This window comes from Mytilus trossulus, chromosome 9 (genome assembly GCF_036588685.1).
Source record: "Mytilus trossulus isolate FHL-02 chromosome 9, PNRI_Mtr1.1.1.hap1, whole genome shotgun sequence".
Classification (NCBI taxonomy): Eukaryota; Metazoa; Mollusca; class Bivalvia; order Mytilida; family Mytilidae; genus Mytilus; species Mytilus trossulus.
Genome location: NC_086381.1, coordinates 30,449,029 through 30,469,168, shown reverse-complemented (window position 1 = coordinate 30,469,168; position 20,140 = coordinate 30,449,029). Strand labels below are relative to the sequence as shown.

The following is a 20,140-nucleotide window of genomic DNA, read 5'->3' as shown; positions in this document are numbered from 1 at the left end:
TCGTTCATTTTTTTAATTTAAATAAGGCCGTTAGTTTTCTCGTTTGGATTGTTTTACATTGTCATATCGGGGCCTTTTATAGCTGACTATGCGGTATGGGCTTTGCTCATTGTTGAAGGCCGTCCAGTGACCTATAGTTGTTAATGTCTGTTTCATTTTGGTCTATTGCGGACAGTTGTTTCCTTGGCAATCAAACCACATCTTCTTTTTTATTATCAACAAAACAACGAACATAAAATAAAGACTAATGGGACACTCTTTACAATCAAAATCTTTTGATTTCTACATGTAAATATTCATTGAAGGATAAGCAGTTTTAAATGCTCCTCTAGCATGGTCAAAGTCAGGTACATATGAAAAATAAAATCCGCTGAAAAAACCCGAATTCTGTTATAAGACATTAGGGAGTATACATTTTATTCTATACAAAATCATATATTAAAGAAAATCGGACGTCACAATACCATGACAAAAAAGAAATAAAATTGAGAATGGAAATGGGGAATGTGTCAAAGAGACAACAACCCGACCAAAGAAAAAAACAACAGCAGAAGGTCACCAACAGGTCTTCAATGTAGGGAGAAATTCCCACACCCTGAGGCGCCCTTCAGCTGGCCCATACACAAATATATACTAGTTCAGTGATAATGAACGCCATACTAATTTCAAAATTGTACACAGGAAACCAAAATTAAAATAATACAAGACTAACAAAGGCCAGAGGCGGCGGGGTTAAACATGTTTGTGAGATCTCAACCCTCCCCCTATACCTCTAGCCAATGTAAAAAAGTAAACGCATAACAATACGCACATTAAAATTCAGTTCAAGAGAAGTCTGAGTCTGATGAAAGGAGATGTAACCAAAGAAAATAACCAAATTGACAATAATACATAAATAACAACAGACTACTAGCAGTTAACTGACATGCCAGCTCCAGACAATAAAACTGACTGAAAGATTACGATTTCATCATATGAACATCAGGCACAACCCTTCCCGTTAGGGGTTAAGTATCATATCATTATAACATATATGAGAATTACATAACCCGTGTCATGCCAACAACTGTTTTTTTAATAAATGTGTGTAGTTCCGATGCAAAGACCCTATAAGTGAATCAATATTAACGCCAAAATATGCAATCTTTAATGACCTGACAACAGTATCGTAACTATATCTCTTCTTAATAAGTCTATTCAAAGTTAGTTTCTGAGGTGAATGCTGACACCTTTGTGCTTTATAAAGAATATTTCCATAAACAATTGGATGTGAAATACCTGAACGTATAAGAAGTCTGCATGTTGAGCTATATTTACGAATGATGTCCTTATACCGATGGTAAAATTTAGTAAATGTTTTGACTAGTCTGTGATTGAAAAGAAAATAATTCTGTGAACATGCGAGAAATATTTGCAACTAGACGTTAAACAATCAACAATCAATCAATTAATCGAAAAGAAAAGAAAAACAATTATCTACAAAATACTACAAAATATTACACAGAACATAAAGGGTCAGTATTATGAACGCACAAAAAAAAGGGTTAGCGGAAAAAAACTGAAATTAAGAAAAGATTTTTTTTTAGTTTTCCTTGATGTAAGTACTTAAAAAAGGTAGATACACATTCCTTATAAACAAAGTTGATAATTACATGCAAACTTATGTCATACATTCCACAATCAAGATATCTTATAAACGACATTGATATCAATTATTGGAGAATCAATAAATTTCCTACTTAAAAAAAAGGCCAAACTTACAAAGATCTTCAGGTATATCCGATACACTAAACAAGGCCTTGACGGAAGAACTGCTATCACTGACTGCACTGTATGGATCTATAGATGTGGACACACTAGAATGTATAAAACATAAGAAGATGTGGTATGATTGCCAATGAAACAACTCTCCACAAAAGACCAAATGACGCACACACTAGTAAGAACTATGGGGAACCGCACGGCCTTCAACAATGAGTTGAATGTGTCTATTCACTATCCGCATTTTGTCTATAAAAGTCAGACTTGCCAGTTGCCTTCGACAGTTGTTAGACCAAAAACATAAAGTTTATATACATTGAAAACCAAAAAAAAAAATCCGAAAAAAAGTTAAGAAAGGCTTACTAGGCTATCTTTGACCGGGGGATACAAAAACCATATTGTTTTAAATAATTCAATTTTGTTTAATTCATTGAATTTCCAGAAAAATGAACGTATATATGGTTTACATTTCAATTCAACACAACACAACACAACACAAATCGGCGTACTGACGACTTGGCTGGTGATGTTAACGTCCACAACCAGTTATCGATCCCTTGGTTGAAAAAAAAAAGACGGACGATTTAACAGCCCTTTTCAACTGATTTTTACTTTGTTCTTTTGTTTATCTCCTATACACCACTGTTACAGGTTTAATAGGGGTGGCGCCTTCAAACTAGTTTACCCTGCCACATTACGTGTGTGTCTGTCCCAAGCCAGGAGCATGCAGTTCAGTGGTTGTCGTTTGTTGCTGTATATATAGAAGATTTGCTTTTCGTTCATTGTTTTGTATATGGATCACTTGAATTGTTTTATATTGTCATTTCACGGCCTTTTAAATCTGACTTTGTGGTATGAGTTTTGATTATTTTTGAAGGTGTCCTATAATAGTTGTTAACATCTATGTCCTGCGGTCTCTTATGGAGAGTACTCTGACAGGCAATCATACCACATCTGATCTTTATATCAAGTAGGTACACCAAATGCGCGTTTCGTAAGACCCATACGTGGTTCTTGAATCAAACCCGTTCCAAACAGGCCAAACATAATACGAAGTAAACTTCACTGAAATCAAATAAATTCACTTGAGAATAAAAAATCCCGCACCCGAAACGCGGTCTTCAGCTGGTCCTTCAACAAAAATATGTACCAGTTCAGCATACATGAACGTCCACACTAAAATCCAAAACATATAAATGAACCAAAATCAGATGCTTCTGACTTGGGAAAGGCGCAAAAATCAACACGTTTTATGAGATCTCTACCTCCTTTATACCTCCAGTCTTGCAATGTTGAGTAAACAAACACGTGCACATTTGCTCTAGTTTACATTGTTGTGCTGATATTTAGAGCAGATGTTATATGGATGATTATTTTTGGTTTTCAAATTCAATTTATAAACAGTTTTCAATATAATAGGCAAAAGTGAAGGAAATATGGTAAGATTCGTCATTATCAGATTTGAAGTATGAACTAGTTGACCCTAGATTTGATCTTATCATAGATACTGAACATTTCAAGGATCGCTCAAGTTAATCAGTTCTGCAACAAACGAATTAAATTGAAGAAAAGCGCTTCGTAAGGTGAATTACTGCGTGTTAACAAGCTGTAAAGGATTTTTTTAATATAAAATATATTTCTCAATACAACATGTAAAATGATACAGAAAATGATATAAAAACAGTATAAAAAATGAATAAATTCAACCTTAAAATTAGGTTATGCTATATAAAAAAGATTAACTACTTGTGCTGTTTATCTACATGTAAAATAATATCTTAAGTAGAAACCACTACCATTTAAAGTTTTCATAGCAACAACTTCGTATACAGTTCGTTTTTTCTCTCTCTCTCTCTGGAGACTTCTTTGTCATGGAAAATCTAACTCGTATATTCTCATGATGACAATATTTCCCAGACTGAATACACTTTCATTATAATTCAATTATTGCACTTGCAAAACAGCACTATACCATTTTGACATTTTTTAAAATATCTTTTCTGGCTTATTCGAATGCAATACACTCTTTATAAAACTAGCTTTATTTGAATGCAATTCTCGCGCTATGACAGTAGTTGACTAAACCACATTGTTGTCTGTGCCGTTAGATATTGTATTATTGTCTTCGTCCGCGTAGTTATATACTGTTGGAGTAAATGTTCCATTCTCTAAGGGCAGTACTTCCGTCGATTTCCTGAACGGAGACATTGGAAATTTATTTTTTTTGTTCTGTTTCTGTTGAAGAAAAGCTGAAAACAAACAACAACAAGATGATAATTAAAAACAAAATCTTATTTTCAATATTTCCACCACAAAGTCATGAACAAACACTAGGTTTTCTAAGATAATACCGGATATGTTCAAATTGTCACTATAAGTTACACCCTCTTTTCCTCGATCGTAACATCACCGAATCTGAAATTTATACTAGTCAGACGACGCCGAGAACCCTAGTGGAGCAGAATCTACTACATTGGCTAGAGGTATAGGGAGAGGGTTGAGATCTCATAAACATGTTTAACCCTGCCGCATTTTCGAGCCTGTCCCAAGTCAGGAGCCTCTGGCCTTTGTTAGTCTTGTATTTTTTTAATTTTAGTTTCTTGTGTACAATTTGGAAATTAGTATGGCGTTCATTATCACTAAACTAGTATATATTTGTTTAGGGGCCAGCTGAAGGACGCCTACGGGTGCGGGAATTTCTCGCTACATTAAAGACCTGATGGTGACCTCCTGCTGTTGTTTTTTCTATGGTCGGGTTGTAGTCTCTTTGACACATTCCCCATTTCCATTCTCATTTTTATTATCCTGCATTCCTGAGCACTCTATATCACCAAGATAAAGCGGATTCACGTTGTTCAGTCTTTAGTTTTATGTGTATTACGACGTTTTTTCGTGTTTTTTTTTGTCATTGCCTTGTCAGTTTCAGTTAAAATATGAGTGCTGAATATCCCTTAAAATCCTCCGCCTTTTTTTTTTAAATAAAAAAAATGGTAATGCCTCATTGCTTATTTGTTATTTATTCCTTAAGTATTTATATCATTGTATATTTTTCTGTCGTTTTCTAAGGTCTTTTAACTGATTGTTTCTTTCAACTCTACACTTAAATACGTACCTAAATGTTGAGATATTTTCTCTTGTGGAATTCCCCCGTCTATTGCCATCTTCTGTACAATATCCAAACATTGCTTAAAAATAAGAAAATAAAATTGTATAAGCTTCATTTATGTTAAACAGTTGTGCTAAGATGGGGGAACATATACTGTTGCAAAAGCTGTTTATGGACAGTAAAAAAATGAAAATTGAATTTTAGTCATCAGGACTGATGTATTTTGTTCTGGTTTAAAACACGTATTAATCCCGGAGTATAGAATAAGTTTATATCTAATGGAAGAATAACGAACTGTTTCTTTTTTTTCTCAGGTATTTGTTGGTTAATATATAAATGTATAGAATGTACTGTCGTGACAACAAAGAAAGAAAACATAGTCGATTCAATTACGATGTTTTAAATAGACATCGACAGGAGCTAGACGGATTGGCAAACGAAGTTTAAAAAAAACGTCTACGAAATAAATTAATCATTTGACTAACACTTTTGTATCTTTGGCCTCTCTATTACATTTATTTCATATTAAAGTATTTATATACACGTACCTGCAGGACTTTAGCTTCAGATTTAACTTTCTTCAGGTCATTAGCGATATTTTTCTTTTGTTTGTAGAGAAGTTTCATTCTGAAGTGTTCATGTTCTATAACCGATACAACTAGACCTAGAAAAAAATAATTTACAGTGTATATTAAAAGGCATACCCTAAAAGCTTTGTTTTTGTCTTTTAAATTACATGCACTTTGGATCAGTTGATGGTCATTGTTTTGAAACCATTCCTGTCGAATCAATGACCTGTCACAGGTTCTTGTATATACAAATGATAAGAAGATGTGGTATGATTGTCTATAAGATAACTCTCTACTAGGGATTAACTGACACAAAAATAAAGAACTATAGGTCACCGTACGACCTTCAACAATGAACAAAGTCCATACCGCATAGCCAGCCATAAAAGGCCCCGATATGAGTAAAACAATTCAAACGAGAAAACTAACTAAATAAAAAAAAAAATGAACGAAAAACAAATGTGTAACACATAAACAAACGACAGCCAGTGAATTACAGGCTCTTGACTTGGGACAGGCACATTAATACATTATGTGGCGGAGTTAAACATGTTAGTGGGATCCCAATCATCTTCTAACCTGGGACAGTGGTATACCAGTACAACATAAGAACGAACTATAGAAATCAGTTAAAAAAGGCTTAATTCGTCATGCAGATGGACGAAAATACAAGTGGACGTTGTACTTGTACATCCTAACAACAAAAAGACACTATGAACAGATCTGCGAGTACTCGCAGTTAAATGACAAGTAGTTCAAAGCCACTTTATTAACTATTAAAACAATCATGCATCTAAGACTAAATGGGTTCATAATTTAGGTTGTCACAGTTATTTATTAAAAATTGATTTTTTCAGGATTGACACATAAACCTTCACTCATCATTATGAATATTTCAATGACACCGGAATGAACATGTCTTTTCGAAACATCCGTCAATAGACCTGCACATGTTTATCTGGGATAGAGCAGAAATTAAAGCCGTATTCCTTGACCATTTGTGTTTTGTATGGCATAGCATGTGATATTGCCCCATATCAATGTACTTTTACTCAATGTCCCTTTATTTTCTATCATAATGTAAAAATCAAGATTGAAAAAAATTACTTGTCCGCGAGAAGTTCAAGACTTGTATATTCTAGCACACGATGTCAAATGGGGTTTTTAAAATCTTTCATTTTTCAATTCCCAAACAAACAAAAAATACGAAAACATTTTTTTTTACCCTGGTAAGACAATAAAAACACAATAAGTCCTGTTCTCAATAAACATCAACAGTTCGGTGCCGAAAAAAAACATTTAATTTTAGGGAAACCCGATAAGTCCGCTGCCAAGTAAATTTAAAAAAAAAGCTTTAATATATGATTTTTTAGTTTTTGAATGCAAACAAGTGCTTCTAATATGTATTTTGCATGAAATAAAGGAGTACAAAAACTCCACATTCTCATGTACTGTGTATTTAAACGGAAACCACACCATAAGTAGCTGTGTTCGGCCTGATGTCCTGTTTAGTGTGGAGCTCTTTGAAAAAGTCAAGAGAGGTACCGAAGCAAAATGAAAAATTTTGCAAACTTAGATCATCGGTGCCTTCCGTGATCATTGAAACATAAACACTAACGACTTCTTTTCGTCTATCTGGCTCATTTTGTGTCACACTGTCTGTAAACAAAACGCGTTAAGTCCGTTGCTGAACCCGATTAGTGCCGAAACGCCGACTAAAACCAGATAAGTCCGTTACCATTCTACACCGTGGTGTATGTTTGTTCAAAATAATTATAACGGAAAACAAATAAAAGACACAGCCACAAACGACAACCATTGAATTACAGGCTCCGAACTAGAAACAGGCACATATATACAAAATGCAGCGGAGTTAAATTCGTTTGAAAGCGTCAATCCTGCTCTAGCCTTGGACATGATACAACAAAAGCATATTGGTGAATAATACAGCTTATCAAATCAGGCGTAATTCTAATTTCGGCAAATTCTAGATCGTACTTTTGACCAGTATTTAACAACTAATAATGGCTACAGATTCATAAAGAACATGGTTTTTTTTCTCGGTATGAATGAGCCGGTAGTTTACCAAACGAGAGAGCAACCTCACAACTCAAACATTTATAGAGGTATAGGTATACGGTCTTTAACAATGAGGCAAGTGCCTTTTCTATATGATAAACTGTCAATCACCTCGAGTTGGTGTCTAAATAGAATTTCAATTGAAACAATATTGAAAGTTCTAAAATGATGTAAATGAAATACTTATAAATAAAAAAAAATCCAGCTTTTCATTATTCTGTCATAATGGTTTTGCCATTAAGCACGGATCAAGCGTGACTTTGCGTGACATACGTTTTATTCTGAATTATCATAGGTTCAACACTTACTGTTGACTACTCGAATTACTCTCCATGGCATCAGGAAAGCCAATATGATTACGAAGTCTTGGATTTTATATGCACTTATTCCTTTCAAAAAGTAAACATCAACAAACAAGGAGCAAAACACAACCATACAATCAAACATCTGAAAATAAAACCAAACATTATTCAGTATTGCTAAAACTTCAGTTGGTTTTTCTATATGAATGGGATTTTGAATAAATAAGCATATTCACCTGCGGAAAAAAGATATTCACCGCGCAAAATGTCGCGTGCTTTTACGTGTCTGATTTTGTCACAAACACGTTTGAATTTGATAAATGTTTTACCTTAATAGGTACATTTCTCTCGGATTATGGAATAAAAAAATTACTGTCTTTTGTTTCGGTAAATACATTGATTTCCAGGATTTAAAAGGACGATTTTTATATCTATTTGATATTGAACGATTGTTAAGTGAAAACTTGTTGCCTTATTGTAATATATATACGTTTTGTTTACACAGAAAATATATATAATCTCATTACTGAAAAGCTAGATGAACAAAAATAGTATCTATTTGCAAAAGTATAGAAGACATCTTAAATGGTAACTTACTTCTAATTTCCTTTCGAAGAATGCTTTTCCATAAGAAAATATCTTAAACAGATTCTGTAACAAAAGAAACAATTAGTTAAAGAGTAAAATTGTCATAGATATAGTTTTTATATATTCATAGAAAAGAGCCAACCTTCTAAAGCTGACTATGTGGGATTGGATTTGCTCGCTGTTGATGGTTCTATAGCTGTTAATTTCTGTGTCATTTGGTCTCTTATGAAGAGTTGCCTCACTAGTAATCATTATGCATACCACATCTTCTTTTTCATATAACTTTATTTTTTTGGTTTGGTTAATATTGATTTTTTGTCCATTTGATATTATACGCATTTTTAAAGGAATTCATTGGTGTATAAATTCGACCAGTTCACTCACAAACAAAAGTACGAACAATGCAGTATAATTACTATCAATCCTAGTCGTAAGTTGTTTTGTGAAACTGACTCCAGGCTTATAATTTGAGAATCCAGGTGCGTGTTTCGTCTACATAAAACTCATCAGTGACGCTCAGATAAAAAAAAGTTAGAAAGACAAACAAGTATACAGTTGAAAAGCATTCAGGATCCCCAAATTCAACCCAATGTGTTTTTGTGAGTGGAGAGGTTGAGAGAATGATTTTTAAATAGAAATTAAGCTCACCTCTACGGCTAAAATACATAGGATTGAAATGCTGGCTTTGTGGAAAGCATGTGCTAGGACTTCCTCTATAGGATGTTCTTCAACATGACGACTATTATGGAAATGTGTATGATTTATTCTGTCTGTAATAAACTCATCAATGTGTGTAGGTAATTCTGTCCCTCTCTTCACAATAGTATGTTGTAAAGATGTTATATTTTCAGCAGATAATTTATCTTGTAACGACCTGCCGTGAGCCAATGTAAAATTGTCCCAGTCTATTTGAGCATGTAAAATATTGTCATAGAGAGGTTCGATATCTGATTTTCCTATGTTATATAGCACATTAGGGTACAGAACTTTCATTTCTGTGATGAACGTGTGAGTTAAATCGTCATGTGACTCCATCAGAGCTGAAAAAAAGAAAAGAATATTATTTCCACAGGAATAAATATTACAGTATATGCATGTTCTTAACGGAATATATGGTATAGAAAAGATGTTCCAATAGGAATAGGTATTATGACACTGTTTATAACAAAGTTTCCAGTCGAACTTCTGTTAGGGGAAGCATATATTCGTTGACACACTCTGTTTTTGTTAAATGCATTTCTATATGTATCCATCTGACGAGTTAAGCCTTTTTAACCGGGTTTTTTATTTAGTTTTTTCTTATGAAGTAGTGACCATGCGGTATGGACTTTGCTAATTGTTGAAAGCCATATAATAGTTTAAAATGTATGTCACGGTTATTTGGGGATGACTGTTGTACCCCTATTAAGACAAGTTTACCTATTATGTCTGTTTGTTCACGCATTATTGTAATTATAAAGGAATGTGATACGACTCTCGTACAAGTGAGAGGTTTAGCGCTATGAAACCCGTTTCAATCCACCATTTTCTAATCTGATTTGAAATTTCCTGTACCAAGTCGGGAACACGAGCTGTGGTCCATTCGTTTGATGTGTTTTATCATTTGCTTTTGCCAATTGATTAGGGACTTTACATTTTGAATTTTCCTCGGAGTTTAGTATTTTTGTGATTTTACTTTTTTTTGTCTTATGTAAAGAATTGTCTCAGTGGCAATCATATCATAATATTATATGATGATTTTGACTGATGTCTCTTATCTTTAGAGCTTTAGAGCTTGAATCTTACCCTTGATGTAGTACATGTCAAGTACTAGCTCTCCGAGAACCAGGATACAGTCGATAATATTCAACAGAACAACACACAACAAAACAGGTTTAGTGTGAATTAACTTTTCTCCTTTCATTTGTACTCTGAAATTAAGCACAAGTCAACAGATTTTAAGAGTTTGATGGTTCTCAACAACAACAAAAAAGAAAGAAGGAAAAACACCTTAGGGTAGGGGAGACTTTGTACAAAATGTTGGAAAAATTAAATGTTATACCCATGATTTATAAGTGGACATAACCGAAAGTAAGACTGGTGACTTTAGGGTGTTAGTGGATGATATCAGATAACACAAACCAATTTTCTGAATTCTACTGAAAACTACACTGAAGATTTGGTATAAAACAAATGTAGTCTAATGGATTTATTCGCAAAAAGATTGACTATCAATGATTTCTTCCACCCCTCCAGACAGGAGTCAGCAATGCCGCTCACGTGGAGATGATATGACAAGATAGGGCGTTTAATGGACCATACCCTATAATATATACAAATGCCCTGTAGTTCTGATTATATTTTCAATGTTAATTCCAATAAAGACACACGCTTGAATTTATGATCACCCTGCATTTTAAAAGACTGACTTTCGATTTAGTTTATCAGTGGCAGTTGAATATTTTACAATCTTTTTATCGTATGCTTCAACAATGGAGAAAATGACAGATTCATATATTGAGCCAAAAGTCAACTTTTTCAAAGAAACTTTCTGAATAATGTTAACTATGAAACTTTTAAATAAAATTGAGAATGGAAATGGGGAATGTATCAAAGAGACAACAACCCGACCATAGAAAAAAAAACAACAGCGGAAGGTCACCAACAGGTCTTCAATTTAACGAGAAATTCCCGCACCCGGAGGTGTCCTTCAGCTGGCCTCTAAACAAATATATACTAGTTCAGTGATAATGAACGCCATACTAATTTCCAAATTGTACACAAGAAACTAAAATTAAAATAATAGAAGACTAACAAAGACCAGAGGCTCCTGACTTTGGACAGGCGCAAAAATGCGGCGGGGTTAAACATGTTTATGAGATCTCAACCCTCCCCCTTTACCTCTAGTCAATGTAGAAAAGTAAACGCATAACAATACGTACATTTAAAATTCAATTCAAGAGAAGTCCGAGTCTGATGTCAGAAGATGTAACCAAAGAAAATAAACAAAATGACAATTATAAAAAATGCATTTATTAAATAATTTGTTTGTTTTTTATTTTTTATTTTTTATTACTACTTTACACAATATACTTTGCAGTATCCAAATAATTGTTTTGTACACTACTTTATAATGTTTTTTCACTGGAAACGTAGCATTGGGTGTATTTTCCGGATGCGATAACGTTACGGAAAGGCATGTGATAAACTTTTCATAACAGCCCGCTAAGCACCAATCCGAAAAATATGGAATTTACGTAAATTTTAATGCTTTTATCATACAGTAAAAATCATATGTTATTTAGTCTAAGTATATAATAATCTAATACTATACGATAGGCAGCAAACAATCAATTTAACTCCATTAAGCTTTTTGTACATTTATAACAAAAAATGAAAAATAAATAAACCTACCTTTCAATCGTTGTTTTCGGAGCCCTATTTTCTCTTTCAATGGCATGTTCTAATTCTTGTTCTGTTTTATCTAACACCGTATGACATCTGGCTAGTGCAAGGGTTCCTGAGGCAAGAGCCTATAATGCAAGAGATTCACAATGAAGTTACTTTTTTTTTGTATTTTAAAACAATCGATTTTTCTTATTTCAAACTTTATGATTTAAAATTTTATGTTAAAATAAAACGGCAATATTTTTTATATTTTTTTATATTTATAACAAAAATACAATTAAAAAAAAAACAAGTTTTGAACAAACAAACAAAATCCCCCTTCTGCACCAGTTTTTGGTTTTGCTTAGTCTTTAGTTTTCTATGTTGTGTCTTGTGTTTACTATTTTTTTTAGCCATGGCGTTGTCAGTTTATTTTCTATCCATGATTGTGTCTGTACCTTTGCTATCTTTCGCCTCTCCTTTACAATGAAGAACAAATAAAGTGAATAAGTATATTTACCTGAAGCCCTTTACCTGGCCTCTTCTTCGTCATGTGTATTCTTCTGACCTCGGCTGAAACATATATGTCACGAAAAGATTTGTGCATTGTTTTTTTTAAATAATTACATGTCTAACTTAGGCTCTTCCAAAACATTTACAGTTAACTATTTTGTTAGAATTTTTTATACAAATCTATATATTAATCGATGCTTAGCCTTTGTTTTCAATCTCAATATTAGATAAACACTCGTTTTGAAATCAATTATTTATAAACCTTTTCTCACAAGTCAACCAGAAGCTGTAATAATTGTGTCATAGTGTAGGAAAGCATAACAATGATTAGATATGTAAAACTATTAAGTTGAACCAAGGAGCTATAGCTCTTTCGTATACAGCGATAGGTTGTATGTAGAAAGAAAAAAAGAAGAAAAAGAGGCATCTAATCGTCATAGGAATAAGATATATAATAAGACTATTGTGAATGTCGGCTTCCAGTTGTATTTACGGTGGAAAAACATAAGTTATAAACAAGTTAATCCTTATTGATTTATAAAAGCGAGACAGCTCACAGTACGACAGTCTGAAACACTAACTTAATCATATTATGGTAATTATTCAAAGTCTTTTCTGATTAACTCAACACAAATAGTCTTGCAGAGATCCGAAAAGAGAATAGCGTGTACTGTAACACCAGAGCTGTGGCTTACACGACAGATCAGTTATTTCTGAAACTCCAGCACAAAAAAAAATTGAAACTCAACAAGGACACGCTATTGTAACATTTTCTTCTCATTTGAAATCATACTAGTGCTTCAATAATTTTGTATTTATAAGGATTTATTAATCATTTATATTGCTATATGGAAAAGAATGATTTGCACGGGTTAAATTATTTTTGCTTTTTTGCGTTGTATTTTTTTTTACTCATTGCGAACATCTCTTTTCGTTCACGGAGTGGTACAGGTGCAAGAACATAGATAGACATAAGTTAGACACAAATAAAAAAAAATATGCAAAACAAGTAAAAAAGGATCTTATTCCAAAAATACACCATAGCACACACCAGAAGTCACCATACTATAATGACTCTTACAATACATAACTGAGCTAGAAATCTGCTTTATAGATATCATGTTTATTCAAGATTTTAAAGGCGACGGAGGAGACAATGTGACTTCAACATTTCTCTTAGTTTTTTTGTTTTGCAGCTTCCTATCCCATGACCGTATATATATAAATAAGAATATTCACCGAATACTTCTTCATTTTATAAGTTAATAACTCTTTGACGTATTCCTCTTCTCTTCGTTCATTCACAAGAGACATATTTTTATTTACTTTTTGTCGTAAGTTGCTATCTCATTGCCATTGTATCCACCTAGATGCATCTTTGTTTTTCTGTGTCGTACATGTACTTTGTTGACTTATTGACTCACATTTTGTGTTTTTTTTCTTTTCACCACAGCCATTTTATCTGTTTGCGTCGTAGGATGCGTTGTTTCTCATTGGCGTATAATTTACATCTCCTGATTCACAAAATGTCTTTTTTCGAATTAGTTTTGTCATTGTGTTGTCGTCTGATTGGTAATTCTCCACATTACGTCAGTCAAGTTTATTTGATTGACGTTTTATACCCCTATAGCATTTATATCACAATATGGTTATCAAAAAGACCGGGGTGAGGGAATTTATTCCTTAATAAACGTCAAAAATCTACCGAATGTATTGACACTTTTAACTTTAAACTAATGCATGTATTAATCCCAGCCTGGATTGCATGGCACCTAATCGTCGTTTAAAGTATGAGCATTATACCAAAAGTAACAAAATGTGGAGGGGTATTCTGTCCCAAGGTCAAGTTGTAGGCATTTCAACATGTCTGCCATACTTATTTTTCGAAAATTGATTTGTTATAAATTATACCGTTAGTTTTCTCGTTTGAATTGTTTCACATTTTTCGGGTCGGGGCTTTTTATAGCGGACCGTACGATATGGGTTGTCTCATATATATAATTGCTTACATCCACTTCTGATCATTGATCAGTGATGGATAGTGGTCTCATAGGCAGTCATACCACATCTCCTAATTTTTATAGAGGTAAGGTGAGTTAAAATCAGTTAATGAAAAGTATATCTTATAAAAAAATGTTTCCGCTTTAGGTGATTATAAAACTCTATATAAAAAAATCTGCATACAAAAAAAGAGCATATCGCATTTTGGATATACTAAATTAACCAGAACCTTATAAAATTTTACATCAAATATCAATATCTCATTGTGTACGCCCGTGCAATATATGGAAAAAATGAAAACCGTACAAACGAACTTTTTGTTTATATGATAGAGATGGTAAATAGAGATATGACGGTCAAACCGTCGTCAACGAGACAAGCAAGGAGCCGGTAATCCAATGGTTGTTGTTTTTTGCTGTGTTACATATTTGTTTTTCTCTCATGATTTTGTACATAAATTAGGCTGTTAGCTTTCTCGTTTGAATTGTTTTACATATGTCATTTCTGGCCATTTTCTAGCTTACTCGGTTGTATGTGCTCTCCTTATTGTGAAAAGCCTCACGGTGACGAATATTTGTTAATTTATGTGTCATTTTGGTCTCTTGTGGATTTTTTATCTCAGTTTAGTCACAATGAAAAAAATGTTCAATATATAGTCTTCAAAAATAAGGGTTATCACAAACTTCAGGCTCTAAATCGGTAGAAATTAAACAGAAACAAGAACATCGATCTGAATATGAAATGCTAAGGTTTCATACCGTATTACCGAAATAGTTTCATACAACTAGTATATGGACATGGTTTCCTGATATGTGACAGGGATTTTTTCATATTACTAATTTTTGACAAGGAATTGGTTTCAAATTATTTTAGAGGAAATTGATTTCAAATTATTTGAGAGGGACTTGGTTTAAAAAAAGTATGATACGTTAATGGGTTCATACTATTTGACAAGAAAATTGTTACATACTTTAAAAAAAAGATTGGGTCCACACTTTTCAACGGGAAAATGAATTCATGCGTTTCCAATTCCTTAAAAATAAAAGAACATTTACTCCCCTGCAAAACAACAGCACGAACTGCTGTGATCTATGCAGGGAAAATTGATGATGAAGATAATGATTATAGCTATTTAGCGTGCAGTGATAAATAAAACGATACTAAGGTCGAGAAGGTGTAAATATATTATGAATATGAACCCTGCTTTGTACTAGACTGACACACAAAGATATTGTTTTAACATGCTACATAAGGAGGTAACGGTAATACATCTTACAAAGACTATCCAAATTTTTGCAAAGAATTCAGATCAAGCCGGAGTAACGAGCCGTCTTAGACTTGCAGTATGGTGAGAGTTTTGATTTGCTCCGTGTCAATGGCATCACTGTTAGTCACAATGAAAAAAATGTTCGATATATAGTCTTCAAAAATAAGGGTTATCACAAACTTCAGGCTCTACATCGGTAGAAATTAAACAGAAACAAGAACATCGATCTGAATATGAAATGCTAAGGTTTCATACCGTATTACCGAAATAGTTTCATACAACTAGTATATGGACATGGTTTCCTGATATGTGACAGGGATTTTTTCATATTACTAATTTTTGACAAGGAATTGGTTTCAAATTATTTTAGAGGAAATTGATTTCAAATTATTTGAGAGGGACTTGGTTTAAAAAAAGTATGATACGTTAATGGATTCATACTATTTGACAAGAAAATTGTTACATACTTTAAAAAAAAGATTGGGTCCACACTTTTCAACGGGAAAATGAATTCATGCGTTTCCAATTCCTTAAAAATAAAAGAACATTTACTCCCCTGCAAAACAACAGCACGAACTGCTGTGATCTATGCAGGGTAAATTGATGATGAAGATAATGATTATAGCTATTTAGCGTGCAGTGATAAATATTAGACATTTGCGGAAACTGTCATACACCTACGATTAGGATTACAATTACACTTACAGGTAAAATTTAAATCTTGGACTTTCTCAAAGTAAAAATAAACCCTGGATGATAAACAATATATATTAAAACAATATATTATAACGATAGTGAAAGTGTAGTTGAACAACGAGTTTTTTTTCTAATTTAAAGCAATGTGTTGTATGCGGTGTTATCTAGGTTGGTAATGCTGTAAGTGTACGAAGTATGATAGAATGAACTTACATTATCTAAAAAAAAAATAAGATGAGACATACAAAATATCGCGATTGGCGTTGCAGAACCTTGATTGAGACAATTGCTGAAAAAATTCAACAATACTTTGTGTTAGGAAAGGTACAATCAACCATGGGGCATGTTAGCATGTTTATGCTGAAACAGACTTTCTCTCTTTTATTATGTTTTAAGGCGAATGGAGGAAATACAGCGGACGGGTGTTTTTAAGCTATTTATTCTTCATGAAATTTCACTTGCCGTTCGGTATCATTTTGAAATCTTTTATTATTTTCTGAATAGGACAAACACTTTTGTCTTTTTTGTTTGTTTCAATAGAAATTTTATTTACAGCTGTTCAAAAGAAGAAAAAAAACAGTTATCAACTAATTTCACTATGTCGGAAATATATTTTAAACTCAGTTGAAATATAAGAATATGTGTACTCAAATAGTCAAAACTTTGCTATATATTTTTTCAACAGCAAGAAAGAAAAAAAAATGACAAACACGTTCAAAGTTGTTTTTCTATTTATGCAATTCGTATAATAGAGATTTTGGGAATCATTAAGTATGGACGTTTTTTTTCGCGGTGTAGATAATTATCCCCCATAGGTTGGACTGGCATGCTCGAGACGTGAGTTTTAACCCCTCCGAGACTGTAACTATTTTCATGGAATTGTTATATAGAGTGCACCGACGAATCAGGGGTCAATCCAGCCATTTTCAAAAGGGGATTCCAATCCAAGATAAAAAAAAAAAACAAAAAAAAAACCGACACTAGCATTACTATTTCAAATTAAAAAGTTTGAAGTGTGTCCCGCTCTGAATAATATATTTATAAAAAGAAATATGTGATATGATTGCCAATAAAACCAAAATGACACAGAAATTAACAACTATAATAGGTCACCGTACGGCCTTCAACAATGAGCAATCCCATACCGCATAGTCAGCCATCCAAGTCGCTGATATGAAAATGTATAACAATTCAAACGAGAAAATTAACGGTTATATTTGCTGGTTTTCGTTTACACGTACTAACCATTGCATTAAAAATATCCTGTTTCGCGGGGAAAGTCTATTGCACCAGCTGGTAATATATGTACCATACATCTATCTACACCTTTGGTCCTTATAAATCCTTGTCTTCAAATATTCGGCTTTGTGCGGTTCTGATGATATATCCAGAAAAGCGCTTCGGACACATGATATTTTAACGTGTTGCTTACATCTTTTTTTTTCTTTTTATAGTAGACACTATTTGCTATTTTGTATGTATTTGTATTTTGAAATGACCCCTTGTTTTTGTCACCTGTAATCGTAAGTCTAAAGTGTAATCCTAGGTATAGACCTAGTTTCCGCAAATGTCTAATAAAACGATACTAAGGTCGAGAAGGTGTAAATATATTATGAATATGAACCCTGCTTTGTACTAGACTGACACACAAAGATATTGTTTTAACATGCTACATAAGGAGGTAACGGTAATACATCTTACAACGACTATCCAAATTTTTGCAAAGAATTCAGATCAAGCCGGAGTAACGAGCCGTCTTAGACTTGCAGTATGGTGAGAGTTTTGATTTGCTCCGTGTTAATGGCATCACTGTTATTCTGAGTTGCAGAACAGCAACAAAAGTGCTGATCTTTTAATTGTTTTCGTTTGTTATTGTGCATGCACTGATTTTGTGTCGTGGATGGATACTCCGTATCCTGTGTTTTTTCAATCACATTGTAAATCGCTAGGTAACTGCGCACAGGGAGACATCTCACTTAATCCGACCAGTCTCTGTTTTTACTCCTTCATGCCGCGTTCCCAGCGGGTAACGTTGGTTAATTGACATGGCATTGATACTAACAATGAAATTATTAACCGATTGAAGTAATAATAAAATTCATTGCGAAAATTAATTCATAAAAAAATAAATACAAACACAATTTTGTGTTATAAGGAATGGACAATTAAAAATGATATCATTGTTATAAAATAAATAAAGTAAAATACACCAAAAAAAAACAACAACCAAAAATCAGAACAAAACAACAAAAATGTGGGGAAAAAAACCAAGCAAAAACCTCCCGTCAGATTTTGACTCAAACTCACCAACTAAAAGAAATTCGGACCTCTGAATTTAGCTGTCAGTGTTTAAAAATCCGTGGCACAAAACAAGTCCTAATTATAATAAATCGGCAATTTCAGATTGAATACAAAACACTACAACTATACTGGAAGTCCAAATATTAAGTGGCCAGATTGAAGTGGTGTAACTTGTCTTCTAGATGATCTTAATCTCATCCGTCTTAAAACCCCATGCTACGGTCTGGTTAATCCTTCCCCCTGAAGACTGAATCAATTAAGCTCACGCTTCGATTGATATTTTTAATAATATTTTGATATTTAAATAAATTGTTCATGCAATGATGCCTTAAACAATTTAACAAGCTGTTTGGTTCAAAGGAAAATAGAACATACACTGATTTTTTTTAAAAGTGTACTGGAAATATTTGAATGATCGTTGTAATGGCAATTAATTTCTTTCATTTCTTCAAAGCTCGAAAATGGTACAAAAATCTTAGGTCTAAAGTTCATGAATATCACAACTCTATTATAACTTTCTACAGAAGCGTACTAACTAAGGCTTTTCTACCTCAGTAATAGATTACCTTAGTTGTATTTGGTAAAACTTTTAGGAATTTTTGGTCCTCAATGCTCTTCAACTTCGTACTTTATTTGGCCTTTTAATCATTTTTTTGATTCGAGCGTAACTGATGAGTCTTATGTAGACGAAACACGCGTCTGGCGTAAATATAAAATTTTAATCCCGATATCTATGATGAGTTTATTTACTAGCACTATTATTGCTCAACGGAGAGTGGAAATACCAATTTCAAAGTCTTGGGTTTAACCCAACATAGCCTTGAACCAACGACCTCTCGCACTTAGTTACATATTCAAATAAATATCGTACACCCGCACTAGGTAACATATTTTAATAAATATCGTACACTCGCACTTGGCTACATGTTTGAGTAAATATCGTACACTCGCACTTGGATACATGTTGTTTGAATAAATATCGTACACTCGCACTTGGATACATGTTTGAATGAATATTCTAGTTAAATTGTTATATTTTCTTTGTTATTTCTTTTTAAGAAAAAAGGGTAATTCACAACAGTATAAAAAAAAATATAAAAAACATGCTCACCCGCTGAAATCGGTTTTAAAAGTGGATTAGTAGCTTTTCCATTTGATTCCATTTTTTCTTCTTCTCTTATGAAATCTTTATGCCTTGTTACGTTTAAACTAATTCTACCAAAACACACACAATTACATAATTTTGAAAAAATTGTCGTAACAAAAAACTAAGTGGTCTATATTATGTAAACATAGACATTATCGTGTAGATTTAATTAGATTGTACTATGATTGTTTGTGTAGTGGGAAATCTATGGACAACAAATTATCACTAAACACCTCGAGCTCCTGTACTGGTCCGCCATTTCATCTAGTAATGAAATTAACACTTTTGGCATATCAGTGTAGCAAGCTTATACTGCATTCTATTGGTTAAACTTTGTGTATGTGAAGACCTTGATTTTGTATGTACATAATGATGCAACGTGATTAAATTAGTGATTTTGTCACTTTGATCGCTTAAAGATTAACTGTTTTATTTATAATAATA

The 20,140-nt window shown here is 33.1% G+C and overlaps 1 protein-coding gene across 4 annotated transcripts; it reads right to left on the bottom strand.

The window, feature by feature from the left end:
• Positions 1–3,787: 3,787 nt before the first annotated feature.
• LOC134685533 (uncharacterized) lies at positions 3,788–19,774 on the bottom strand. 4 transcript variants are annotated; one of them, XM_063545293.1, is made up of 10 exons: positions 19,661–19,774; positions 12,292–12,344; positions 11,799–11,917; positions 10,191–10,315; positions 9,054–9,445; positions 8,415–8,468; positions 7,824–7,962; positions 5,416–5,531; positions 4,874–4,946; positions 3,788–4,010 (listed from the first exon to the last, which is right to left on the bottom strand). In XM_063545293.1, the coding sequence occupies exons 1-10, from the start codon at positions 19,710–19,712 to the stop codon at positions 3,841–3,843; spliced, it is 1,293 nt and encodes a 430-aa protein (XP_063401363.1). In that variant the 5' UTR covers positions 19,713–19,774; the 3' UTR covers positions 3,788–3,840. The 4 variants fall into 4 exon arrangements, with proteins under 4 accessions (XP_063401363.1, XP_063401366.1, XP_063401365.1 ...); XM_063545296.1 differs by having other exon boundaries at positions 19,653–19,677; XM_063545295.1 differs by lacking the exon at positions 19,661–19,774 and adding an exon at positions 18,576–19,088.
• Positions 19,775–20,140: the final 366 nt, after the last annotated feature.